Raw genomic sequence first — 27,303 nt, 5'->3', positions numbered from 1 at the left:
GGGCGACCGTGAGTACGGAGTGGCAGCTAAAATAGTGGTGAACTGTGCCGTCTGTGGAGATGTCAGCACACCGGATGGAGCTCGCCGAGAGCAGGGGGGAATGCGACCTGCAACCCATTCGAAGTGAATGTGCTTGCTGCTCGGGCAGTTATGAGCACGGGCAATGGGCAGACAGTGCTAAAACGACATTTTCTCGCCGCTGAATGTTTCCGTCGCGGTATGCACAACAAAACCTACCAAAAAGTACGTAAAAACAAAGATGAACCCTGCCGCCGTGAACGCATCCGCGGGCGTCGAGTGAGTGCGGACAGCTGTGAAGGCCATCTATTCCGAACTGAATTTCGGGAACCCCGGCAATATCGCAGTTTCATTTGACAGTGTAGTGTTACGGTTCACTCGAGAATAGACGCAGTCATGGCATGAGCGCCGGTCAAGCCCGCAGTAAGACAACGGTCGCCACTGAACCCAACAACAACTAACTTTATTCTACTCATACATCACGTACATCAAGGAGGGGGGCGCCACCTATTAGCACAATAGTAGCGACCTCTACATCTCCCCCCTTTCCGCACGTTCGGCAGTCATAAGTTCAGACGGTCCGGTGGGACCACGCGTCGGCCACTACGCGTGCACACACACCATCGCGACCACCAACACCACCATCACTATCATCACCATCACCACCAACACGGATCACCAGCCCGTCCCGAGTCGCTCGTCGTACCGTGGTACTTGGAGGACCTTGAGATGGCTTAGCTACTTGCGGCTGTGGCTCGGTTGTTTCTGATGAAGCTTGTGGTGGCAACGATGATGCTGGAACAAAGGGGACGAGGTGACACCTGTTACGCTGCAAGATACCGCCTTGTCCTGTTTCTATTATGTAGCTCCTAGGTCTCTGTGCTGGGCTTAACACAGTGCCCTTTACATTTCCTGGCCGCACCCAGACTTGTTGTCCTACGGGAAGCTGCCTTGATGCCTGGCCCGATGATGCCGATTGTAGTTCCTTTCCTGCTTTCTTTGGTAGGATGCGTTCCTCGACGCTACTGCGTCTTTTGGTGGCACGCTTGGATGTAGCAATTCTTCCTTCTTAGGGACTTTGGTCCTTAGCCGACGACCCATCAAGAGCTGAGCTGGGCTAAAACCGTTGACGCCTGGGGTATCCCTGTAACACAGGAGAGCCATGTGAGGGTCTTTGCCTTGGTGAAGAGTTTTTTGACCGTCCTGACCATTCTCTCCACTTCCCCATTTGATTGGGCATAGTGGGGACTGCTGTCGTATGGACAAAGCCATACGAGGAAGCGAAGGTTGCGAAGTCTTGTGACGAGAATGGCGGGCCATTGTCAGACTGAATTTCCTGCGGTATCCCATGGCAGGCGAACATGCTCTTTAGCACATCGACGACAACTTGCGCAGTTGTGCTCCTCAAGGTTATCACCTCTGGGTACCTGGAGTAGTAATCAACTACCAGGAGGAAAGTTTGCCCGCAGAAGAAATAGGTCCATGCCGAGAATTGCCACGGGCGATCTGGGAGAGGGTCGGTACGAGTGGCTCAGCGAAGTTAACTCGTGTGAGAGCGCATGTCTCACAGTTGGCGACCAGAGAGGTACTGTCCTTGGAGATGCCAGGCCACCATACCGAATCTCGCGTTAAGGCTTACTTCTGTTACAGCCTTGGTGTCCCTCGTGTAGTCGTGCCAAGACTGTAGATCGAAGTGACGATGGGATCACCAAACGGGTACCTTTGAGCAGTACGCCGTCGCAAACAGAAAGTTGATCAACCACCGATGAATACTTGGAGATGTGTAATGGCAGCTTGTTTTTCCGAGGCCACTCCCGCTGACAGAAGGAGATTAATGTAGTGCATTCACCATCCGAAGTTTGTGCTCGACGAACTTCCTGCACATTTAGGGGCAAAACTTCAAACGTAGCAGCCACTGTTTCTGCAACATAGAGCTCCATCACATCAAGGGTTGTGCGAGCCACAGTTTCTGTGTTAAGGATTTGCACAGCATCCGCAGAAGATTCATTCGGGTTGTTGATGCGAGAGAGAGTATCCGCTGTAGCTAAAAGCTTACCAGGCACGTGAAGTACCTTAAATTGATAAGGCATTGCTTTAATCCGCAGCCTTTGTATTCTAGGAGGCAATATGTCGAGCTCCATCTTACCAAAAGAGAGACGAGGGGTAGGTGATCTGTCTCAACATCCAGTGGGATGCCACGCACAAATTCATCGAACCTCCAGAGAGCCCAGGTTATAGCCAATGCTTCCTTTTCAGTTTGGCTATATCTCTGCTCCGTCTTCGTCATTGCTCTGGAAGCAAAAGCGACAGGACGGCGCTCGCCTGATGGCTGCGTCTGCAGCAGGACTGCCCCAAGTCCAAACGAACTAGCATCAGCTGAGACAGCGGTGGCATATGACGGATTGTACTTGGCCATACACCTATCGGATGACAGTATCTCCTTCACCCTGACAAATGCGGCCTCTTGTTCGTGCTCCCAAGTCCAACTTGAAGACTTTTGAGGAGGGCTCTGATTGGAGCGGTTATTTCCGAGATGTGGCAAGAACCTAGCAAGATGATTATATCCCGAGAAGACGCCTGACGCCTGCAACGTCTTTTGGAGCTTCCATGGTCTTGATGGCTGCTACCTTGGCTGGGTCCGGCTTGATGCCTTGAGCGGACACGATTACTCCAAGGAATGGCACTTCCGAAAAACGAATAAGCATTTGTTCTTGTTCAGCGTGACCCCAGCCTCAGCAAGACGGGACAGAATCTGGTTCAGTTGGACCTCATGTTCCTCTCTAGTGCGTCCGAAAATGAGTATATCATCGATCATATTGGCTACCCTTCCTGTCCTTCAAGAATTCTGGCCATCTGCTTCTGAAAATACTCAGGCGCTGAGGTTATACCAAATGGAAGGCGGCAGAAGCAGTACGGCCAAAAGGGGTTTAAAGGTCGTGAGCTCTTGAGAGTCCGTCGTCAGTTTCACTTGGTGGAAACGCGCTGTGGCGTCCAGCTTGGAGAACACCGTTGCATCTCCGATAAGCCCGAGGACTTGTTCGACCGTTGGGAGGATGTGGCGTTCTCGAAGTACGACTTCATTCAGCCGGGTTAAGTCAACACAAAGGCGGTAATCTCCTGACGCTTTAGGAACCACTACCAGTCCAGAACACCACGGCGTTGGATTGTCGACGCGGCGAATCACTCCGTCACTTTCGAGCTTGTTGAGCTCGCCTCACGGTTTCGTGTAGCGGAATGGGAATGCGACGAGGCACGCTGAGGGAAAATGGTGTAGCACCAGGCTTCAAGCGGATTCGATATTCCTCCTTGAGAGTGCCAAGTCCGCGGAACAAGTCAGCTTGAAGTGATGCCAAAGGGGCCTGCACGCCGCCAAGGAATTTCACAACGTCGAGGGCTTGTATAGCCGGTAGTCCCAGAAGAGGGACAGAGAGCGATTCAGTGACAAAGAGTCGCTGCAAGGACGTCTTCCCGCGCCAACGAAGTTGGGCTGTATGAACCGAGTACCCGCAATGGTTGACCTCCAGGACCGGTAAGTACCGTGTCAACCTTGTCCAGCTTGGCTGGAAGCTTGGGGAAGTCTTTGGGTATAGCAGAGACTTCGGTGCCAGAGTCAACTTTAAATTGCATCGTGTACTCGTCCACGATGACGTCCACTAATAAAGACTTGACCCCGCCCCGACGGTGCTCAGGTGAATAGAGCCGACTTTTGTTTCGATTTCCGCGAGCGACAAACTTCCGCGAAGTGCCCCTTCTTTTTGCAAAAGTTGCAAAGCGAGCTGCGTGCCGGGCATTGCGCTCGAGGATGAGCCGCGCGGCCACAGAATCCGCAGGTGGGCGTGTCTGCGTTCTGATGCTCGAAAGAAGGCTTCGCGTTCCGGTGATGTCGAGCGGCCTTCTGCATCTTTGTAGCGTCCAGTTGCAAAGCGTTGGGATATTATAACTTGCTCCAGCTTGCGACTGCCGCTTTTCTTTTTCCGCGTCTTCCGCCCGGCGTGCTTGCGTCCAAGCCTCTTTGAGAGTGAGTTTAGCGTTTCGGCAGAGCTGGTCTGAAAGACGCGAGCGCGCAAGCCAACGACGAATCTGTCACGTACTAGCCTTTCTTCAACTTGCACTGAAGGATAGGCGCAGCGTTTCACCATCCTGCATAACTCGGCATAGTATCTGCCAACGCTCTCGCCTGGCTGCTGTACGCGTCTGTGAAAACGGGACTCGTATAGTTCGTTGCTTGGATGCACGAAATGCTCAGTGAAACGGTCTACCACGGTCGTACGGAGTGAGGGACGCCGCATTGAGCGAAATGTGTCGAGGAGCGGACGCGCTTCGGGGCCCATGCAATATAAGAGCGAGCGCACCTGTGTTTCCTCCGGTGCATTTTTGAGACCCGAGATGGCTGCGTAGTCCTCGAAGCGACTTTTCCACGTCGGCCAGGTCCCCGCGTTGCCGAAGTCGAACGGCTCCGGCGTCTGAAGGTTGACGCCCACCCACTTCGGGCTGGACTGCTCGGTAGGCATGATACGGACGATGGGTAAGCGCGACGTCGGTGGTCGACCACTTCTGACACCATGTAGTGTTATCGGTTCACTCGAGAATATGACGCAGTCATGGCATGAGTGCCGGTCAAGCCCGCAGTAAGACAACCGGTCGCCACTGAACCCAAACAACAACAACTAACTTTATTCTACTCCGTACATCACGTACATCAAGGAGGGGGGCGCCACCTATAGACGATTTTCCGCAGCTGGTTTATTAAATCAAACTAGATGGCGCCACCGCACCGTGGCCGTCTCCATGCCCATCCCCCTGCCGTGGCCTTTGGCAGCACTGCTCAATACGTCTCCATCCGCGTCGCATCGTCTGCTCGGCGTTCCCATAGCATCTGCGCACACACTAGTAAAAGCGAGCAGACGGTGCAGACGGCAGCGCCGGAAAAGTAAACATGGCGGCACCTGTGGATGTAGTTTCCTTCCGCCTCGAATTTACCACGTCGTCGTCCTGCGCTGTGTGGCCCGTAAGTTCAAAACCTACGCATTTATTTGCTTTATATTCGCATCCTGAAGCTTCGAGAGCGATGTACTCGTCGGTATTTTGCAGTATTTCCAAGATTCATTCTCATATAGTCCGAGCCAAGGCTTAGCAGGCATGGCTAAATAAACACAGCTGATCGCAATAAAAAGACAAAGCATACCTGACGTTTCTTCTCCAGCGTGAGCTGACACAAAGCGATGGCCGATTTTGCCATTTATTTATTGCTGTGAGGACAGTGGCCGAGTAGCAAGCGCGAGTTCGGATCGAAGCGGGGTGTCGCGTCTGCGCGGGTGCTGCCATGTTGGCTTGTAACTCCAGCTACTGGCGGTTGCTAATACAACAATTAAAGACATATGCCATAAATACGACGCAGATTAAACATATCCCTTATCGTTGTGGCGTGGTACGTACCAAACAAATGCAAATGTCTCAACGTTTTCAACTCTGAGGCGATTACATGTAGAACTATGTTTTGCTGCGCAAGTATGTGACTTGCTTACACCCTGCAGCAACCAGCTTGTGTAGTACGGCCACGGCAGCTTCACTGGCCCAATGCGTTGGCTGGGGCAAATGGCTGGGGGAAGGCCAGTTACGATCACGTGATCAAACATGGAAGCGCCCGCGCGCCGCTGCGGAATATCGTCTATTAGCACAATAGTAGCGACCTCTACAGACTGGACTTGGCTCACTCGTGGACACCTGTCACACATTTGTGTGGGAACTGTGATCGAACTCTTTTCGGGATACGTGCTGGACTTCAAAGTTCTATCGAACTTCTGTTTGGGTTGCGAAACGGCCCCAAGGACGGTGACCCACGATACAGTGAGTGGCGAGCTCGACATAAGTGCCAAAAAAACTCTTCGAGCAAGCCTGGCCAAATGGAGGTGGAGGCTGCCAAAATTCTGTTTGGCCGGTCCCTTGAAAAACATGGACTGCGTTACACAACGATGTTGTGCGACGGAGATAGCCGCGCTTTCAACAGCCTTCAGGAGGAGAAAGTGTATGGCTTTGTGCCCATCGAAAAGGAGGATTGTGTTAATCACATTCATAAACGAATGGGTGCTGCACTGAGAAACCTCTTGCAGAAGAGCAAAGGGGAAGGTCGGCCAAGCTCGGTGGCAAAGGCAAGCTCACTGCTGAGCTTGTTACAAAGCTTACGAATTACAGTAGAACCCCGCTGATAAGTTTTTGAAGAGACCGTAGAAAATAACGTAAGAGACAGGAAACGCAAGAGCCGAAAAACAGGAAAAACGACAAAATATTTAGTGGTACAGAATTTTATTTCAGTGCTTACGAGCAGCACGAAAGTTGGCGCGCTCAGCCACGATCTAGTCGACGGATAGAAACGCGGAGCTGGGGACGGCCTCAATCAACGTATCCGATTTCTTTAACACCAACAGCTGCAGGCATGAAAGAACTAAGCACACGCAATCACGACCAGCGCGGCGAGTCCGACCGCGAACCGCGCGCACGACCATGCGAGCTCCAACCAGCTCGAACTCCTCCCGTCCTCCGACAAATAACGATGATGATAGTCTACGCCAACGCGATGGCAGAAGTGAATGCCAATCTCGAAGGCCTTGCTTTCGCAAGTAATTACGTCGTAGACGCCATGTTTGTGAAATACAAATCTCAAAGGCTATGCTTTTTCCATAGTAAATGCCAATCTCGAAGGCCTTGCTTTCGCGAGCAATTACGTCATAGACGCCATTTTTGCAGTACGAATCTCGAAGGCGATGCATTTGTTTGCATCAATCGAAAGATCCTGTTGCTTGCATCTCTCATGCGGCTAATGTTCGATCAAACCAGGCCAAGCTGCGTGAAAATGCCAATGACCGCTCTCTTCGGTAGTCACTCGGTCGGCTCCGAGCGCACTTCGCGACGTATCATACGGGAACGGTCCGACAGTTACGACGTAAAAGCGGGGTTCCCAATACATTGTATCCTATGGGAGCTATGTCGGGACCGGCGGAAAACAACGTAACAGCCGGAAAAACGCAGCAGTGAGGAACGTAACAGCAGGGTTCTACTGTATTATGGCTGGGCACTCAAGGAACACCAGGGAAACATTGATGAGATGGAGAATGCTGTCCTTGCCACGTACTATCATGTGACTTCCACAGATACAAAGCCACAACATTCACGGTGCCCAAAAGGCGAAGAATCATGGTGTGCATACAACAAGGCAGTGGCAAGGCAGCAGGCTCCTCCCAAGCACCGGTACAACCTCCCTGAATACGTTGCTGAAGCCCTCCTCCCAGTGTACGCTCACCTCTCAGATCGAAAGCTGTTGGAGCGCTGTCAACGAGGCAAACTCAGAATTCAAATGAGAGCCTCCATTCAGTAATCTGGTCGCTTTTGCCAAAAACCAAACACGCCTCGCTCTTCACTGTCGAAACTGCTGTTGCGGAAGCAGTCACCCGGTTCAATGCTGGAAAGAAACGTGCCTCTGAGGCCATTTTGAAGGAGCTGAATTTGAGTCAAGGCAGCACAGATGTTGAAAGGTGTCTAGAAAAGGACCAGCGGCGGCTAGCGGCATGTGACAAGAAGCATACCAGAGCAGAAAACTTCAGGAATGCCATGAGAGGAGGCGTGGTGAAAGAAAATGATAGTGATTATGTGCCTGGTGGTTCTAGAGCGAAAAGGACTTCTATCTGTTGCTTTTTAGTAGCAAGAAGAAACCTATACCAAGTCTTCACTTCTTTTGAGTTTTCTCAAAATCCGTTTTCGCCTATGTGCTATACTGTTGCCCACAGTATCTTTTGATCTTGTGATCAGATTTGAATGATTCTTGTTGCAATTGAAAGCTTATGAGTTCCCATACACAATAATACTACTAAATTATGGACTTGGTCAAGCGAAAAGTTTTATATGCTGATAAAACTGATAAAAATTTTCATGTTCCCAACCATTACATTACAGATGGCAATAACTTTTATAAAATATAGCTAAATACAGTAATGGTTTGATTGTTCCAGAATATGGCCATATCAAGTTTTCTAGGATATTCAGTGATTAAATTGCAGAACAATTGGGCAATTTGATCATTCATTATTTATTTAATATCTCAAAAACTACTTGAGCTAAAAAAAATGGATTGCATATCTGTTTATAGCAGGTTAAAATATACATTGCCTGAAAATTTCATTTGAATATGACAATAAACAAAAGTTTTTTTAGAAGACCAGAGTCTCCCCTTAATGCAGAAACCTCGAAGTGATGTTTCCACCTATGTATTTTGAATGTTTTCTGGCTTACCGGTTGTTTTCTCACTTTGAGAGTGGTGCTCTTGGCACTCTGAAGGGGTACTTCACTAATATGAGAAAAATACCTTTTCTGCAAAGTATTACTCAAAAAGAACGAAAATGTGGGAAGCTTGCAAAAGAAGCACAAGGCTGAGCCACAGGGCCGCGTTTGACGTCGCCTCACGTGAACTAGTGCGTTCATGCAACAAAGGTGCCGAGCGCAACGTTGCAAGTACACTCAGCCTCATTATACAAAGTTGCATCTGCCACGGAAATAACTTCGTTATATCCGAAAATTCGTTATAAACGTTTACCTATAACACTGTAGCTATGGCAGGACTATTCTTCATTTACTTCGATATAACCGATAATTCGTTAGATCCATTTTCGTTATAACGAGGTTTGAGTGTACCGCTCTCGAGAATCCGCAACACTTTATAGGCCTCCAGCGCTCAAGTTTGCGCAGCGCTGTCCGCCGCCCCAGCGGAGAGAGGGGAAAGCTCCGGTAGCTCGGACGGGTCGCTCTTGCTTGGTTTTCCCATTGCGCGCGCGCAATGGGAAAACCAATACATAAACTATAAATCATAGTTTATGTATGTTCTTGCGTACGTTGTATGTGTGCGTGTACATATACGCAAGCAAAATTGAAAATTTTAGGGGAGGGTTTGAACACCCCCCCCCCCTCTTGGCTACGCCCCAGTATAGTATGATGCTGGCCAAGCGAGCGCTCGAAACAACCAAAGCGACATTCGAATAAGCGAACACGGTGCATGACCAGGCGTCGATATTATTCGAAATCAAACACGCCTCTGCAAGAAACATGCGTGGTCGAAGTGGGCGTGAAGTATTTATTTTTTTGCGCGTATCATTATGCTGTCAAAGGAAGCTCTAAAAAATCCAAGGTGGCAATAAACTTTCGATCCGACGTTGTTGTCATCCGATGCAATTTAAACCTCGGCAAAAGTGAAACTCCCACGAAACTGAACACTGTGCATTGCGATGCAGCCAGTGACTCAACAGGGCAGATGTAAATTTATGCTCTTCACACTAAGCTCATAATAAATTTAAAGTCACATGACAAACTTGGCATCCAAGCAATCGAAAAGTAATCAATGGAAAACGCACGCGAAAGCGTGCTGGATGTTTGCCGATAGCTCCAAGTAGACACGACTGCCACTACAAATGTGCGTTTTACTGGTAACATAATTACAGAACTCGCGCAGTCACCTCCCTATTCATGTCAAAGAAATGTGCCCGTTCAGCATCGGCACGCACGTAGCGCTCGCACAAACAGCATCGTCCTTCACGACCTGCTCGGTCCCGAAAAGGTGGTCGATCAACCGTCCTCCTATGGTGGGATTCCCACCGTGAAAACGTTTTTTTCCATCTCTGGAATCTTTCTAAACCTTCAGAGCAAGCGACACATGAAGCTGCACGTGCACCGCGAGCAGACAACAGTGCGTGCAGGGTGCGTGATCGTGTGGAGACAGCGCTGTCAAAGGGCAGGTGCGGGGAGAGAAGCGACCGGTTTTTACAAGAAAGGCGGCGAAACACGTGCGACGCAGCGCCCCTGGCCGAGCTTGGGAGGCCTATTGCCTGCGGCAACACCACAAAAACGTACCACGCGCGCTCCCAAACGCGGCGCCACCGTCGAGATCCGGCTCCGGGTGAGGGGGCCTAATGTCACCTCTGCTCACCCAGCATTTTAGGGACTGTGGAGGAGGGGAGAGTAATGATCGGACATGTGGATGGCAGAAATAGGCGAAAAACCCGCGCTATGGCGATGGGCAAGCCTCAATCCCACAGCATAATTAGTAATGAGAACTAACAGACAATAACGCCAAGGAAAGTACAGGGGGTGTTATCTGTAGTATTTAGAATGTAAATGTGAAGAAAGTAAAGTGGACGAAAAGATGACTTGCCGCCGGCAGGGACCGAACCTGCGACCTTCGAATAACGCGTCCGATGCTCTACCACTGAGCTACGGCGGCGGTCATCCTCCCGTCCACTTTCTGGGGTATATATGTTGATTAAACCTAGGAGTGTTAGTCAGCACCAATCGCAGCCATGGCGGCGAGTGTGGAACACTCTTTTTTGCCTCTTGGCGTCACGTAGCACGTGATCTTTTTACGAGTTGGCAGCTGACCAATAATCCCTCGCATACTACCTGAAGGCATTAAGTCTGCCAGGACGAGACCCTCGCTATGAATGAAGGAAAGCTATGATTTTCAAGGGCTCGTTTATCTTTGTTAGACCAATATTAATGAGAACTAACAGACAATAACGCCAAGGAAAGTACAGGGGGTGTTATCTGTAGTATTTAGAATGTAAATGTGAAGAAAGTAAAGTGGACGAAAAGATGACTTGCCGCCGGCAGGGACCGAACCTGCGACCTTCGAATAACGCGTCCGATGCTCTACCACTGAGCTACGGCGGCGGTCATCCTCCCGTCCACTTTCTGGGGTATAATGTTGATTAAACCTAGGAGTGTTAGTCAGCACCAATCGCAGCCATGGCGGCGAGTGTGGAACACTCTTTTTTTGCCTCTTGGCGTCACGTAGCACGTGATCTTTTTACGAGTTGGCAGCTGACCAAAATCCCTCGCATACTACCTGAAGGCATTAAGTCTGCCAGGACGAGACCCTCGCTATGAATGAAGGAAAGCTATGATTTTTCAAGGGCTCGTTTATCTTGTTAGACACAATATTAATGAGAACTAACAGACAATAACGCCAAGGAAAGTACAGGGGGTGTTATCTGTAGTATTTAGAATGTAAATGTGAAGAAAGTAAAGTGGACGAAAAGATGACTTGCCGCCGGCAGGGACCGATCCCTGCCGGTCCCTGCCGGCGGCAAGTCATCTTTTCGTCCACTTTACTTTCTTCACATTTACATTCTAAATACTACAGATAACACCCCCTGTACTTTCCTTGGCGTTATTGTCTGTTAGTTCTCATTAATATTGTGTCTAACAAAGATAAACGAGCCCTTGAAAAATCATAGCTTTCCTTCACAGCATAATTAGGCCACATGAAACTCTTGAATCTCAGGTGGGCTTGGTTTGATCCCACACAACGTACTTAGTCTTAATTGGCACCTTTTAGGCTTGATTGGGCTTAGTCGGTCAGCAGTAATCTTTCTGTGGCTCGTACCCATCCGTTTCTGATGGTAGTTTTCTGGTGACGCGAACTGTCGTAATGAAAAGCTAGCTCAAATGTTAAAAAGCGTTTTAGCACTTGAGCAGAAGCATGCACGCTGCTCAGCAGATTGGTGAAACATGCTGCCCGCTGTTGTTCCACAGGTGTTTTGTCTGTCGACACACCCGTATGGGTGCCGGGTGATTCAGCGCATCCTAGAGCACTGCACGGGTGAGCAGACGGGACCCGCTGGAGGAGCTTCACCAGCACACGGAGCAGCTGGTGCAGGATCAGTACGGCAACTACGTGGTGCAGCACGTGCTGGAGCATGGACGGCCCGAGGACAAAGGTCGCATAGTGGCCGCCGTCCGGGGCCGAGTGCTGCCACTCTCCCAGCACAAGTTTGCCAGCAACGTGGTCGAAAAGTGCGTCACGCACGCCTCGCGCTCCGAGCGCGCCCTCCTGATTGAGGAGGTGTGCGCCTATGTTGATGGGTGAGTAGAGGTCCTGGTCTGCACGTGGTCACTTGCATGCTGTTAGGCTGTGCGTTGCAAGGGCAAGCACGGTAACCCGTGCTCAGTATAGCTGCAACACAGTGCTCATTAGCATGCACAGTGACATGGGCAAGTATTAAGGGGGAGCTGGGGATCGAAAGTGAAATTCTTTAGTTTTGTCGTAGAGCAATGAAATTTGGCATGACTGGAAACTGCGCTACATGATAATGACAGTTTCATTTAGCTATCTCCAGTAGTTCTGGCATTATAAATTTTTTATCCATCACTGTACTACCAACTTGCCCAAAGCCTGGTGTGACAAAAAAAACATGGTAGAAGCCTATAGTTGCTCTTATATTTTAGCCATTGGGATGGTCGATGTCGTGATGTTCTGCAAATATTTTTATGACTTTGTTTTTATTTACAGAGAACGTTGTAAGATGCTTGTAAACGCGGTCGTTATCATAATGTGAAATTAGCTTAGCAGTAAAAAATAATGAGGCAGCAAGTAACAAATATGAAAACGATAAGACATAGAAAATTCACTGAGGAACACAATTCAAAAAACCACTTGAAAATCCGTCAAGCCATAGTCATGCAAGCATCGTGGCAAGCTGGACAGTCGGGTCAAAACACACTTTTGAGAAAACGGGCCCTAAAGTTGCACAGCCACTACATGTAAATCAACATGCCCTGGGCTGTAATATTTAGTGTCTTTGCTTGCAGGGGTTTTTATGTCCTTGATCTTTCATTTTTCTGCACTACGTGCTTTCCTTTTCTTTATTGGTTTTTTGTCAGCTCTTTAAAGGGTGAGCCTTCAGGTTTAATGCCCAGACTTGCACATTACAAGTCTGTGGCATGCAAATTTAGTAGGCTTGTGCGAATATTCGAGCTTTCGAATATTCGAACGAATATTACAGTATTCGAATTCGCTTCGATTCGAATTTAAATTATTGGAAATTTCGAAGTATTCGAAATGAATGAATAGGTGTATATTAGTCCGTATGTAACCCCCCCCTGTAAAGGTGGTTTCACTGCAGTGGAGGAGTGCTATGCCGTGAATGCACCTTTTTAGGAAGAATCCGCACTGCCGCGAAGCCTCTTTCAAGGTTAAATGAACAGATTACCCTCATATCAATTCATCATTTTTTAAGATTAAAGCTTGTTATACCAGCTTATATGCTCCAAGTGTAGTAAATTTTAAAACTTCACATATTTTACAGGTTATCACCTGCATTCTACCGAAAGCCAAATCCTGCTACTATTCAAGGTTGCTTCCACTTCCTTTGAACCAAAAAGAACAAACATTTGAACATGCCTTGTTACAATTTAAAACATTGTGCCGGTTGGTTGGGTCATGACAAATACGGTCATTTTTCTTTATAATATGTGATATACTATTCGATTCGAAATTATTCGACCAAAATCACTACTCGCTTCGAATTCGCTTTGAACCTAAAATTTGCTATTCGACAAGCCTAAATTAGGTGTGCTGTGGCAGTTATGGCCAAGACATTGGTGGCACAGGAATTTCTGAGTACTTAATGAAGCGAGTTTGGCAGATAAAAATTCGTCCACTCCTTTACACAGTTCATTTGTCACCCCCGCCTTGATACGCTTCATCATTCACCCAGTCGTGGTAATGGTAGTCGGTGAGGTTTCATTATTTCAGTACATTTACAAAAGCTCGCTGCGATACCATGCACGGGTTGAAGCGTGCCTAATTACATCACCACTGAGTGCTTATTTCCCCGCGAAGTGCTCGGCCGCGGGGTTCGAGAAGCCGGTGCCCGATATGCTGTGTGGCGGCATTTGCTGGCGATGCGCAATATGCCAAGCCGCAGCGATGAAACATCGCGGTGCTTCGAGCGATCGTGGCGACTAACTTGGGGAGACGTGCGGCCGCGGCCGATGTGTCAAATGCCGATCAGCGATTCCGGTTCAAATCCGATAAGCACGATATCGCCAGCGGGCGATATCATTTGTTGCTTGCAACAAAGCGCATTGCGAATTGTTCGCTTTCGCGTGTGCTAGCACGATGTTCTTCCCCGCAAAGTTCGAATTCGTCGGCGCCGTGAACGTAATTAGGCCTAGCCACGACTCCGAGTAGTAAGCACGGTCGCGGTGTGCGCTGCCGCGGTGCCCGATGTTTCAAAGTTAGTCATGTTCGATCACGAGAACAAAATCGTCCCGCGGTGGTCTTCGTCACGACGTACGAGATGCCAACGGGCAGAACTTCTAACGCGGGCCCCACGAGTGAACGCATACAGGTCCGAGACGTGCTTCTGCGATGTTCGCAAAGAGCACGTCGGGCTATCGCAGTCTGATGCACGGTCTGATGAATGAGCTTCCAGGTGCAGCTGCTAACGCGTAATTATCGTCGACCAGCAAACACAAAACGAGTGCGAATGCTTCAGTAATTAGCGTGATTTTCGAGCCGTGACCCCGCAACGCCGAAGCTGCAGACGACGCATGCGGGGAGTGACCATCGGACCAATGCCGAGGCGCGCTGGAGCATCATGGGGCCGCGGCCAATCGGGGGCCTCGAAACGACCTTTAAACGTTTGGTCTTGTGCACTTGTTTTTAAATGGAGGAGCCAGCTGAGGCGGGGAATTTGAAGACTGAGAAATGCTGTTTCAGACGAGCCCTAGAGTTGGTGCTCAGGTGCCGTTACGGAGCTATAATTTTTTGAAAAAACTTTCTTTTTGCGATTTACGCGATAATTTTCGCCACCTCAGGGGCGCAACAATTTTTAATAGCACTTCTACGCGGTTTTCAGCGAATATATTTTGGAATTAGATAGAAAAAGGCTACAGAAACTGAAAATGTGATTTTCAGAAAATTGATCTTTTGCCATCTTTCGCGATTTGAACCCCGTCCCCCTTAAATTGGTTTTATGGCATACCTGTGGTAGGGACAGTGTTCAATTCATCATTTTTCCGTACCCCCATGTGAAAAAATAAGAATGTCTTTGTTTGAAGACCTTCCTTGTTTTGAATGTGAGGCAGCCAGTCATGGAATTAGCAGCTGATTGAGCTTTGTGTTGTATACACTCAAGCACCTTGTTTCTTGAGAGAAAAGAAAGGTTACAGCAGGTTGCTTGCTGGTAGATTGGCACGTGATGTGACCCCAGGCCCTTCTGTTTCAGGCCTCACAGTGCCTTATACACAATGATGAAGGACCAGTATGCCAACTACGTGGTGCAGAAGATGATAGAGGTGGCTGAGCCGCCTCAGCGCAAGCTGCTGCTACACAAGATCCGTCCGCATGTGCCCTCGCTGCGCAAGTACACTTAGGCAAGCACATCCTGGCCAAGCTGGAGAAGCACTGCTCAAAAGCGGCGACCAGATCCTCTCCTCGGGAGGCGGCCAGAGTGGCACCTCCAACGGGGCCCTCTGAGGCGCTCGCTCATCCCCTCTCTTCCTCTGCGTTGCCACCAAACACGGCGACATCGGGGTGCTGCATGTGACTGCAAGCCTCGCCCATCGTGCGCCATCAGAGCAATGGGGTGGGCATGCGTCAGTGCATGTTTAATTTGCGCGTCCACTGCGCAGCAGTTGTTCTTTGTGTGGCGCTTTCCCAACTCTTCTGTTAGGTGGTGAAGTCCTTTCGTTGAGGTGCAAGTGATACTGGGAGCTCCCATGCAGCTCTGGCTTTTGTCGCCTCTTTGTGGGGCTGAAAAAAAAAAAGCACAACAAGCCCTGGGGGTTTCCTGTTGTAGCTGGGTGGGGCTTTTGTGCCCAACCTTTCTACACTTGAGCGCGCGTGTCTCCGCAAAAGGTACCACCGTATCTTTAGCTCTCCCCTCCCCCCTTTTTCTCCTCACTCAGTTCCTACATCTGTGCTCTTATCTAGGCAAAGCTGCGAGCACTTCCATGTGAATGCTGCTTCCTGCATTGTGGCTTCCCACGGGATCACTTGCTGGGTACAGCTATTTGTGCAAGTACAGACGTCTCTTTCTACAAGAGTGACATTTTTCACTGTTATACCATCCTGGCTTCCTTGCCAAGGCGAGTTTTCATGCTGTACATTCTGTTAGCCTAGTTTTTCTTCACGCACTCCCCCCCTCCCCCTCTTCCTTCATTCTTTTTTGCTGGGGCTATAGGGAGAAAAAAAGTTTGTGCAATTTTTTCAATCTCCAGCTTGCCCTTAGTTCACACGAGGATCCCCATTTGCTTGAAAGAATCCTGTTTGTACAACCGATCGCTTCCTCACTTTCCGTGTACAGTGTTGAGGTGCTTGTTTTGCCCCGCTTTGCCTAGGATTCATTTGGGGGTTTTCTGCGGACGCACGTGGAATTTCCTTCGGTGACGGGGCTGGAAGATTTTGTTCCCTCGATCGGGCATTCTCGTGTGACGGAACGTCTTCGCATCATGGTCAGGATCCCACGTGCAGTTCTGCCTGTTTGCCTTCCCTCTGCTTTGTACAGCATCTTGTCAGCAGGTTTGTACAGAGACACTGTTGCCATCATCCGACACTTCCTCATTTTCACCAATTTTCCATCCTCTCTCTCTCTCCCATATTAACCACTCAATTTTGGTTTTCTGTTTCTGAAAGCTTGTTATGACAAGGCAGTGCTTTTGTTTTTAATGACCATTCTAGGTTTTTTTTTTTTTTAATTGTTATTATTTTTCTACTTCTTTGTGCTTCTGAAGACGGGAAGGAGCATGTTTCATGTGCTGGCTTTATTTTGGGGTGAGGGAGCAGCAACTGCTGTGTGTGCGTTTTGTACAGTTTGTTTTTGGAGCTACAAGACAGGCATCAAGGCATACCACGCGTGCACCCACCATCTGTAAGTTTGTAAATTATGCCATTGCGGGAGTGACAGAAGAATGAACAGAAAGGCCGCACATAACTGCATGCAAGTTTTGAAGAATAGCATGGACTTGCTCTCTTTTTTTTTTCTCTCTCTTTTATTCATTTTTCAAAGGCGTGCTGTATAACTGCACAACTCTATTGGAGCCTTCACATCATGTAAGCTAGGTTTTAAAGAAAAAAAAAAATGACACTCATTCTCTCTTCTGAAAAAAGCAACTGTTTTTAGGACACTGTAAAAAGGAAAAAAAAAAGAAACTGTGACGAGGCATTTTGCTGCTACAAATCTGTCTATTATGTACATTCTGTAAATTATGAGAATAACTAACAAAGATGGTATCTTGCCATTCTGTCTTGTCTGCCTGGATTTTTCTTCTGCTTCTCCACCTGTTGTTGCTAACCCTCTACTGTTTTTATTGCATTCTCGGGAGGGTTGTGATTGAGCGATGGTAGGTTTAGTGGTCCTAGCTGTCCCAATTGCGCGGAAGTGCTATCATGTACAAGGGGTCTAAATACTTTTTTTTGCTTTCTCTTCATCGAAAAAATTCTCTGTAGCGTTATGGTAAATCGGCTTTTCTTTTTGGCACATATGTTTTAAAAGTGTTTTTTCTCACTGTAGTTGCGATCTCAGATGTGAGAGCTTATTTATTTCCTCTGCATATGTATGTAAAGAGTGTCATATAGCTGAACATATGTATAATCTCCCCCCTCCCTTTCTTTTTTTTTTCTTTTTAGTTTTTTAGAAATGTGCATAGCCAAATGGTACTACTAGGAGCACCAGTTACCACGCAGTTCACTACTCCTCTTCAGGTCAGCTAGACTTGTATAAACTTCATTTGGTAAACGTCTTGTATCAAACTGCATGTGTTTTGACACGTTTGACTTTGTTTGTCTCTCTCTCTCGTGAAGGCAGTAGGCCAGAGTAAATATAGTTCTTAGCTTAGGTTCTTTGCATAATCAGCACCGAATGATGTCTCTCCCCCGTCCATGCATGGCTATAGAACGTGCGTCTTCCTTCTTTTACAAGCAAGTCCATCACTCCCTTTTTACAAGCAGCTTGAATAAAGGCTACATCTGGGCGTTATTTCTATTTAAATGCTCTTGCACACTTCATCACTCGTGACCACGTCTAAATCTCCTTTTTCACATTTTATTTTCGTGCTAAAGCTTCCGTGGCCCTTGGTGATAGGCCAGGCTGGCCATTGTTTTCCTGAATAAAATCATGAGTAGTCTTGAAGCTGTGTTTTGTGTTTAAGCACTGCTTTTTTTTTTTCTTCTTTTCAAGTTGATAATTTAGCTGCAGCTTGGTGTGACCTGCTCATCACTTTTAAAATATGCTTCACATCGCACACAGTACCAGTTCATCATACAAAGTTTACCGCTTGAGTTGCATAGTCAATGTATTGACAGCGTAAACTTCAGGTTAAACAATGCGCTGTCAATTTCAGTTGCCTATGTAATAGAGGCTGCCAGCAATTTTACGTGCAGGTTTCAAATTTGGAGACAATTGTTTTCGTTGCAAACAGGATTAGCTGGCTCAGTGACCAGTGTTCATGTTCATGAGCCCTAATAAACAGGAAATTTAATTTGCAAATTTGCAACTTAATGGCAGGTTCATTGTATTAATCGAGAATCACTCGAGAGGATTGAATCTGCCACAATTGACCCCTTCCAAGCTGGCTAATACAGCGCAAAGTGAATACTGCATAGGGAAAGCGAAGAGTTGCTAAAGAAAGTTAGTGCATAGTACATAAGAAAAGTTGAAATTAAATCGCGGAGAAAAAAGGTTTGGTGCACGAAGCTCATTGTGCCACCTGTCGTGACACATGTGGATACACGAAAGAAATGTGCGACAGTCGTGAAAAATGCAATCGATTTTGGCGTCTACAGGTCTATGTGTTTTTTTTTTTTTTTTTAACGTGTGTGTGCACAAATGTAATTATGCCGTTTTGTTAATCATTGTCTACTCCATGTAACTGTGCTTTTTGCAAGGTGCACCTCTTTTCGTGCATCTCTCTAATGAGCTTTATTTTTTTCCCACTTTGCTGTGAGCGTGGAGTATGACCGCAAGTTTGCATGCTGTTACGTGATTTGCCGCAGTTTTATTGTTATTGCTTTCGTGCATCCAAGCATTCTGTATCGCTTTTGTGCTACCTTTTTTGTTTGTTTGTTTCTCGTGGTACCATGCACATATTTTTGAACATGTATTTGTGAACACATTTTTCTCTCCCACCTCTCTTGTGTGGCCATATCGATATATATATATGTATAATGTATGTAATAATGCCTGTGGATGTGTGCATATTTTGCTCCTGCGTGGAAATACCTTTGTGTGAGCATTTTGGCCGTGCAGTTTTTTTTTTTTGCCCTCTTCACAAGCCAACTCGCATTTTTTTCGCTTCTGTGTTATACATATGTCTGTATAAATATGTACAACGCATAATGTGCCCTTTGCCTCTACTCTGTGTGCGGGCAACGTTTGTAAAGTTGAAAGTTGCAGGCACTACCTGCTTCTTTAAAAAGTTCTGCGCCCCTCCCCTCACCCAATCTGGTGCCTGTTGTACTTGGTGGAAGCAAGACTTAGTCGGGCTCAATGTGTTGTAATTACATTGTACAGTGTATTTGCCCTAATTATACTTTTTTTTTTTTTCATATGGTGGTGGGGAAATCAAAATTAGCCACTTTTCTCGAAGACTGCTTTTTTTTTTTATTCCCCTTCTATCTTTGCTTCGTCATGGCTCTTGTAAAATGTGGGGAGATGAAAAAAAAAAGATATAGTTTAACTGTAGACAACACGCACTCACTATTTCCACTTATAGACTATTTGTGTACGTAAGCCACATTCAAACACTGTGTACCATATATATATACATATATATATATATAAATATATACATACATTTCAAGCAGCAGCAACAACCACCACCGCGGCAGACGGATGTGTCCCCCAGTATTTCTTTTTCTATACCATTCTTTTAGCAAATTGTACAAATGTAAATTGTATAATTTTTATCACCAACACTTTGCAGTGCAAAATGCAGTAGGACCCGCCGACAGTGATCGTCGCGTCCCCATAGGGACTTCAGAGAGAAACCGCAGTCGCATAGGTAGCGTTGCAGTTATTCGAGAGGGTGTTCTCATAGTGGTGCATGTACAGGGTGTTGTTTGTTGGGTCTAGAGTCTAAAAGTGGCACAGGACTGATCAATCAATGTTATTGGGGCCGGGATGGTCTAAGATATGAAGTCAACTACTGTGTCGAAGCAGCAGGTTATGGATTTTGTGTTGATGTTAACTGGTGCGCTGTTGTGGGCGCCATGTGGAACAGATTAGTGATAGTACCCACTGCAGGTGGTGGGGACTTTTTTTTTTTTTTTTTCAAGTAAACGAAAGCCAACTGTGTGCATCTGATTGCAGTCTTGCCTGAAGATGAGGGCTTAGTTTTGAGTGGAAAGAGGGAAAAAAAGTGATAAGGTTGGTGCTTTGCGGACACAATTGAATTGGCATAATTGACTTTTATGATCGCGCTACTAATTGGCTTCCTAAGCGGGACTGCGCGAGCATTGAATGTTGTCTTGGTAAAGTAGCCAGTCATAAATGGCCTTTTCAGCTTGAGCGCTGGATTAGTTGTGCTGAAATTTCGCACGAGGTTAGAATTTATTGGTGCATCTTTTATTTGCAGCGTTTGAATATGCTACCTAAGAAGCTATATCTGGAGCATATCAGAAAAAATGCAGGTGCCAAAAAAAAAAAGAATCTTTGAACTTTCTCAGCAGGAGGGACAGTAACATTGTCTTAAGCGGCTCATTTTGTTTGCTCCACATTTCATCTCCTCTGCAAAAGTTTTTGTGTAAACAGTGGGAGCTTCTATATATGAATTCGTAATACTAGCGAACACACACTACAGACTACACAGAATGACACAAGACAACCACAAGTGGTTGTCCTGTGTAGTCTGTGGGGTGTGTTCGCTAGTATTGTGAATCATCAAGTCAGTACCAACTAGCCCAGCTAAATGCATTAGACTTTTCCACTGCACATAAAAGAAAAACTATAGTAACAAGCCTGCAATGTCCTGAGAGCTATTGAGACCTGGCTACCTCGCAGATACAGCGTTCTGTCTCGACATCACTAGACTTGCTGGCATTTCTTTTCTTCCAGCTCACTTTTATTGTGGTCTTAAAATGTTACATCTCTCAATTTTGTCTTACCCTTTAGCATATTGCATTACCATAGAAAAAAAAATTACTCTGCCTTTTGCCTGTCACCCTGTACATGCTATCACTTGTGGCCCATCTTGTACCATGCGCAGCCAACCTGTCGTTTTACTACGATATTGTGCATACCGCTTCGTGACAACTGCCCCCTTTCGAGGCTGATTTAAGATTTGTTTTCTTTTTTTTTTCTCCTTCCTTTCGTGTTCACTTGAGGGGGGAAAGCATTCTCTTGGATTGGCGGGCTGTCCTTCACGGTTTCTCTTGTGGCCTGTAAAGCTTGCACACAACGCGACCCAGGGAAAGATGAGATGTCGACGAGCTTAACCTGTTGTATTATAAGAAAAAAAAACTATTTATGAATGATGAGGTAACTCTTTGTAAATGTATGTACAGAGTTTGCTTGTGCGCTCGTCGTCACAGGCATCTCAAGGAACCCTTGGTTTTTCTCATGGCCTGGCGTGCCTCTGTTTTTAGGTTGTCAATTCTTTCTTTCTTTCCTCCTCTTTTTTTCTTTCTTTTTTCTTGCTTCCCATTTGCCTCTCTCTTCTATGTGTTAATTAAAGCCCTGGGAGCAAACTGTAGATAGATAGGCATTTAAGAACTTGAGTACAGAATGTTTCTGTTAGTGTATATAAAGCATAAAAAGTTAATCAAGCGAGGCATACAATTCTTGGGGCAATAAAAAAAATAAAAACGTTATTCTATTTAAATAATAATTCTTTTGACTTTGGGTTAGATGTGCCAGGAGGCCCAAAGTTGAGCTGATGTATACCAGCGCTTGACGCACTTTTTGAGGGCTGCTCTGTTCAGAAGATGCTCACTTCAATTTATACGGAGGGTTCACTTTGGCATTGCCGCTTCATCGTTGCTGTGGTCACGCCTGGACGACATTTACAGCTGGAATGATGGGACGGTGCTGGGACTTCAGAGGAGAAAACGGTGCATGTCACTGGCTAGTAATCTGTCATTTTTATGTAGTTGCTAGTCGATGCTCTGTTTTCTCACTGGTGTTTCGGTCCCGTCACACCACTGAATTCGTGAATGCACTCCAGCAATGTTGGTTCCTCCCGAGCAGTGCTTCTGCCATAATGTAGAGCGGTAACACTATGCCAAAGCCATTCCCTGCTGCGTAACTTGTGTCTGCCCATCTTGACTTGCCACGTTGAACCACGAAGAACAAGATTCCCACGGATTTTGTCTGCCAGCCTTGTTTGGCCAGCGACTTTGGGTCGAGGGTGTGTCATCTTCAGTGTTGCATTGCTATTGACAATGTCGCGCGATATGGGTCTGCACCGACACCGAAAATCCACTGGAAACTTGTTTCCTGTGGTCAGGGCTTTTAAAACCTGGAAAATGTTGTAGCCTGTGAGCAGCAGCATGCCTGAACAGAGTGGTTGTGCCCAGGTGTGTTTATTACTGGTATGCTAAGCCTTCATAGGCACTATTCTTGCCCGGCATTTGTGTTTTCAATCGGTTTCCAACTGGGGGCCCACTCGCCCCTCCCCATTTTTGTTGGTGTACAGTTTTGGTGTATTGTACAACGCCTTGGCCAATGCCTCTCTTCTTTGTAAAGTGGTTCTCTGTAATAAACGCATGACGGGAATAAATTTCGAATGTGTAAGATAGAATGTCGACGGCAGCGTTGAATGAAGTCGCGATTTTGATACATGATTTTCTTCAAATTGGGTCGTGGATATATCCATTGTAAATGGTCATTAAATCACCTGTCCATAGGAAAAGGTTTACCATTCACAGGCCCAGACATGTCAGTTTGTTGGTCTCATGCACTGTGAGAATGAAAGCTTTTTTTTTTTGTTTTGTTTTGTTTTTTTAAACTAAGAACGTTTAGGTTTTTTGTTGTATTTTTTTCCTGAAGGAGGTTTTTCACTGGGAGCCATAGAATGCCTACCTCAAATGGGTGACTAGCTTTGGTCTAAATTCAACCCGTTGTCGTCTCGACTGACGTTGTGCATGTCCCGATGATGTGGCCATGTTCTTGCTTTTAAGCTTAAAACTGTCATTGAGGAGTTTGTTGGCAAACTTGTTACTTGCAAGCTGCCTTGCATCAGAGTAACTGTAGGAGAGGTAGAGAAGAATATGAGAGTCTGACCTTTTGCTGAAGCCTGGGCTGAAGTAGCTCGCATGGCCACGTCATCAATGCACACCTAGTCCAAGCAAAGTGGCATATGACAAGATGACAAGTTCCTCTGGCTTCTGCTAGGTTTCGTGACAGCAGTGATCCGTTTGTGGGTGGCAAACTTCTGTTCTCAGTTCCCCCCGCCCACTTTCGTGTTTCTTTTCACATGCGTGATTTAACTTTGGACGCCTCTGTTCTTGAACAAAGTGCTTTACTTCCCTTTTTATTTTTACCACATTTCCACTTCCTTTATTTTCACCGTATGTTTGACTTCAGCTCCCAGTGTATCCTGATCATTAATTAGGTGCACTATGTCCAGGGGAGAGTGAAAAAAAAAATGGTAGGCCTCTGATTGTTTTTGAACAAATCTTTACGAACCATGTGTATCCCTTGCGTAGCAGCCCACACCCCAGTATGCTGCAGCACACACTTTTCGATGGTGTTACAGCCAAGGTTGGAGCTCGTTTGCTGTGTTGCTGGAGATATTGCACTGTTGTGCATTGAGTTTTTCTGAGTGTCAATGGAGGCGAGAGGGGATGTTCTGCAAGTTCCTTTGTGAAAACATCGCCTCATTCCTTTTCTCTATTTTCTTTTCCCCCCTGTGCACTGTGATGACAACAAAAAGCAGCTGCACTTCTGCGAGCTCATTGTGATTGTGAAACAAAAAGTGTCCTAATTTTTCATGTTTTCTTTGTGGAAGAAGTGGGAACACTTCTCGAGAGTCAGCTAAAAGTGTTCGAAAATTGACTGTCAAATATGACCATGGTGTTGTTGTTTTTTTTTTTTCGCCACTGTTATTTAGCAGATATCCATAGGAATCGTTTTATAATGGCAAAAATTTGTATTCTGGTAGGTTGTAGTTAGCTGTGCTGTGTCTGGGACACAAGTCGTCAAGCTGCGTTTCCATGTAAACGAAGCTGCAATTGGACGGCACCTTGTTCATATTTTTGGTGGCCATTGTCAATGGCCTGCGCACTGGTGCCACTCGCTTGCTTAGCACACTTACATGGTTTACACAGCTTGGTGAGGGATAATGAGTGTTCTGATTGGCTGATTCCACGAAGAAGTGTGTGTTAATTGCTTGCTGCTGAACGAGGGGTTGGCGTGCTGCACCAAGGGAGACACTGTGCCTTGTCATTTTTGCTGCTGGGACAGTCACAACAAAACCGCGCTGGAACAGCGGTGGCCGTAGTGGTCCGGTGGTTCTTTCACATTGCAGTCTTCTTTCTCTTGTCATCTGGGGCTTGTGTTGTATAATCCATTTCGCGTCTGATGTTAGCATATTGTGTACGTCGTTGTACCATACTGATCTTGTAAACGTTTGTGTTTGGATACTGTAGAAAAAAAATAAATGACTTTGGAGTAAAAATATATCCTGTCTCTTGTTTTCTTTGTGTCTTAACTTCCCTAAAAAACCAGTTTAGATCATCTGCTGCCATGTAAAGCATAGGCTCATCCAGAGGTGAGTGGTCCGGTGGCACCCTTGGAGTGGCCACCGCATCCTTCCACCGAAAATTTTCAGTTGGTACATGTGTATATGAGTGCACACTTAATATGTTCAAAGATGCGAGTGCATCTGACCTGAAATAAAATCCTAGACATGTCCTGCTGTAAGGCGACTGATGTGTTGTAGTCTGGTGCAGCTGAAAATTTGAGCACTGATATTTTGAGAAGCTTCTCAAAAATTTCATTCAAATGTTAACTCTGCCCAGCACTGTTTGGCAACCAACAACGAATTCTCCTACAAAGAACGAAATGATGTGGATCAAACAAAAACTGGGCGTCTAGTATAAGCCTGGCATGCAAATCCATGGTTAAAGGCATCAAGAAATGGAAAAACATTTAAAAACTTGTTCAGGCTGAAACCGTACAGGGAAGCCCGAATGCTACTGACTGTACATAAAATCTCCACCAAACCGGTTGATCTGTTGCAGATATCGTGCGTGTTTCTTCCACTTGCAAACGTTCAAAGTGCCGAATTTCGGGCTAGCTGATTACTCATGATTGCCCAAAGCAAGGAACGAATGTAGAATCAAACTGGTTTTCCCAGGAAATGAAGTTTAGGGGTGTGTGTTGGGCTGGGGGATGAGGAAATTGGCGTCAGTACCCCTTCAAGAATTGCGCGGTTCAACAAACCACTCTGGGCAAGGAATAAAGTCCTGTTTCTTAGCATACAAAACTGAAGGACATGAGATTACATGTATGTAATTAAAATTTTAGTGCTGCTGACTCGAATACATACGACCACAGGTACCGTGCATGTCTCCCTCCGGCTGTATTCAGCAAAATTTCCGGTCGCAAGAAAAATGGTACAAATTAAGGGGTTGTTTTTCAGTTAAGCGAGGGGGTGTGTTAAAAAAAAACTTATGCAATGAGACTTCTCGAGGCAGTTTGTTACTCATGATTGCCTCGTAAAGCTCATAAAGAAGAGATCAGCATGGAAGAGGCATGAAAGCGCTCATCACTGTTCGTTCCTTGTTTATGCGTTTTTAGACGATTATAAACATTGCCACGAACTCGGCAGTCTTCATGTGAGGCCAGCGTGTCGTATGCGCCTTTTTTTGCATGGAGCTCAGGGCAAGTGGTTATGGCGTTTATGGTCATGGCAAGTCGGGGCCGGACATGAATCTTGAAGGCAATACACAATCGTCATTTTTTTTTTTTTTTTGCTAGCGTTGATGATGCCTACGGTTTCGTTTTCAGTTTTACTACTAGACTTACAACGTTGCGTATTGCCTGCTTTAGCAGTACAGGCAGCGCTAACAGCGGCGGAGGAGAGAAGCCTTGTCATACAGCGCCACTACGCTTGCGGCGGGCATTACAGATAACACTCGCTTCGCTCTCCACACACCCCGCGTTTGTGCTGTTCAGCTGTCCGTGACGGGTCTGGGAAGGCGAAGCCGGGGTCTAGCCACCATAGCCGGGGATCGTCGGCTGTTGACGTCATGGTCGTGGTCCGTCGGGCCGTATCTGTTGTGTTTTGTTCGGTTACGAAGAATGTGATGTGCACACCGGTGCTGTAGCCTGTGCCAGGCGCTGTGATCTTTGTGTGGGAACGTGTGTGTGTGTTTTGCCTGTGTGCATCGCGTGCTTGTGTGCGCGCGTGTGCCATGCCGGGGTGTGCCGTCTCCTGAGGAGCAATGTTCCGCTGTATTCCACTGTTCCGTGGGTGCAACCGTCAAGTCGAGTACATCGACAAGAGGCACAGTAACTTATTCAATATACCGGACGATGTGCTGAGGTACGCGAGGACGTTAGAAGAGCTGCTTCTAGATGCCAATCACATTCGCGACCTGCCGAGAGTAAGTAGCGCGCAGCTTGCACGCCTGACGGAGCTGTACGACAGCCCAGCATTGGCTAGGCCTAACCGGCCGACTAGGCTTACGCTGCTGTTTTAAACGCGAATGCTTGCCTTTGCAGGGTCTTTTTCGACTCACGAAGTTGCGGAGGTTAAGTGTCAACGACAATGAAATCTCCCAGCTTCCAGCGGACATTGCCAACTTGATGAACTTGGTCGACTTGGATGTGAGCAAAAACGGTAAGCAGACATCATTTACTGCCGCATCCTGGGTATTTCTGCTGCGATAGCGATGCGTGGTTCTTTAGAGCAAATAAACGGTTCAGCATCTTGGAGGTATTAAGCGGTGCCGGTCAGGTGACACTTGCCGCTACGCTGGAACTCCCGAGTACTGCCCAGAGCAGACGGGAGTGCCGAGAAAATCCGAAAACGCAGTCACGTGGTGTCAGCTGAGCCAAGTTGCGCCGTGACTGACAGGGCCGCAGGAATGCTGTGCTCGCTGCTTTTGAAAGGTTTCCGACGGAAACGCGGCGGTACAACTACGCTACTGGGCTGCATACCTGGCAGATGATTTACGCTGTTATTTTTTTCAATCGGCGGTACCCTCGAACTTGGCAGCGAGTCGCGATGAGCGTCTGTATGTGTTAAAGACCGGCGACGTGTGTTCGGCCCCGCCCTTCGAAAATAATGCGGCACTGACCGATCGCATTTCCGCAACTTGAGTATCACCTTGCGATTGATCTGTGATGGTGTCACGGTTGACGCTTTCTTTGTGCGCAGCATCTGCTAACCATTTGCTCCGCGCTAGTGAGTTCTTCGGAGGAAGTGGGCGAGGCTGGCTGCTTGCTCATAAGTGATTTGTGCCTCGTCGTATCTTGAGGTTGCGTAAGAAGTCGGTCACGCCTCCTAGAGGCTACA

At 47.0% G+C, this 27,303-nt stretch overlaps 1 protein-coding gene and 1 pseudogene across 1 annotated transcript; both read left to right on the top strand.

Annotated features, from left to right (window-relative positions):
• LOC119377921 (pumilio homolog 2-like) overlaps positions 1 to 15,319 on the top strand; it is a 120,031-nt pseudogene extending 104,712 nt beyond the window's left edge.
• Positions 15,320 to 25,954: 10,635 nt separating this feature from the next.
• On the top strand, positions 25,955 to 26,690 carry LOC119377919 (protein lap4). Its single transcript, XM_037647210.2, has 2 exons — positions 25,955 to 26,389; positions 26,508 to 26,690. The coding sequence occupies exons 1-2, from the start codon at positions 26,228 to 26,230 to the stop codon at positions 26,673 to 26,675; spliced, it is 330 nt and encodes a 109-aa protein (XP_037503138.1). The 5' UTR covers positions 25,955 to 26,227; the 3' UTR covers positions 26,676 to 26,690.
• The last annotated feature ends 613 nt before the right edge of the window (positions 26,691 to 27,303 follow it).

Source organism: Rhipicephalus sanguineus, unplaced genomic scaffold, assembly GCF_013339695.2.
Source record: "Rhipicephalus sanguineus isolate Rsan-2018 unplaced genomic scaffold, BIME_Rsan_1.4 Seq618, whole genome shotgun sequence".
Classification (NCBI taxonomy): Eukaryota; Metazoa; Arthropoda; class Arachnida; order Ixodida; family Ixodidae; genus Rhipicephalus; species Rhipicephalus sanguineus.
Note: the sequence above shows the minus strand (reverse complement) of the source record. Positions and strands in the feature narration are given on the sequence as shown.

Bases quoted from the DNA above. Each gene is read 5' to 3' on its own strand.
- LOC119377919 (XM_037647210.2), top strand. From the start codon at position 26,228: ATGTTCCGCTGTATTCCACTGTTCCGTGGGTGCAACCGTCAAGTCGAG. The intron at 26,390-26,507 runs GTAAGTAGCGCG...TTGCCTTTGCAG, and splicing joins ACATTCGCGACCTGCCGAGA to GGTCTTTTTCGACTCACGAA.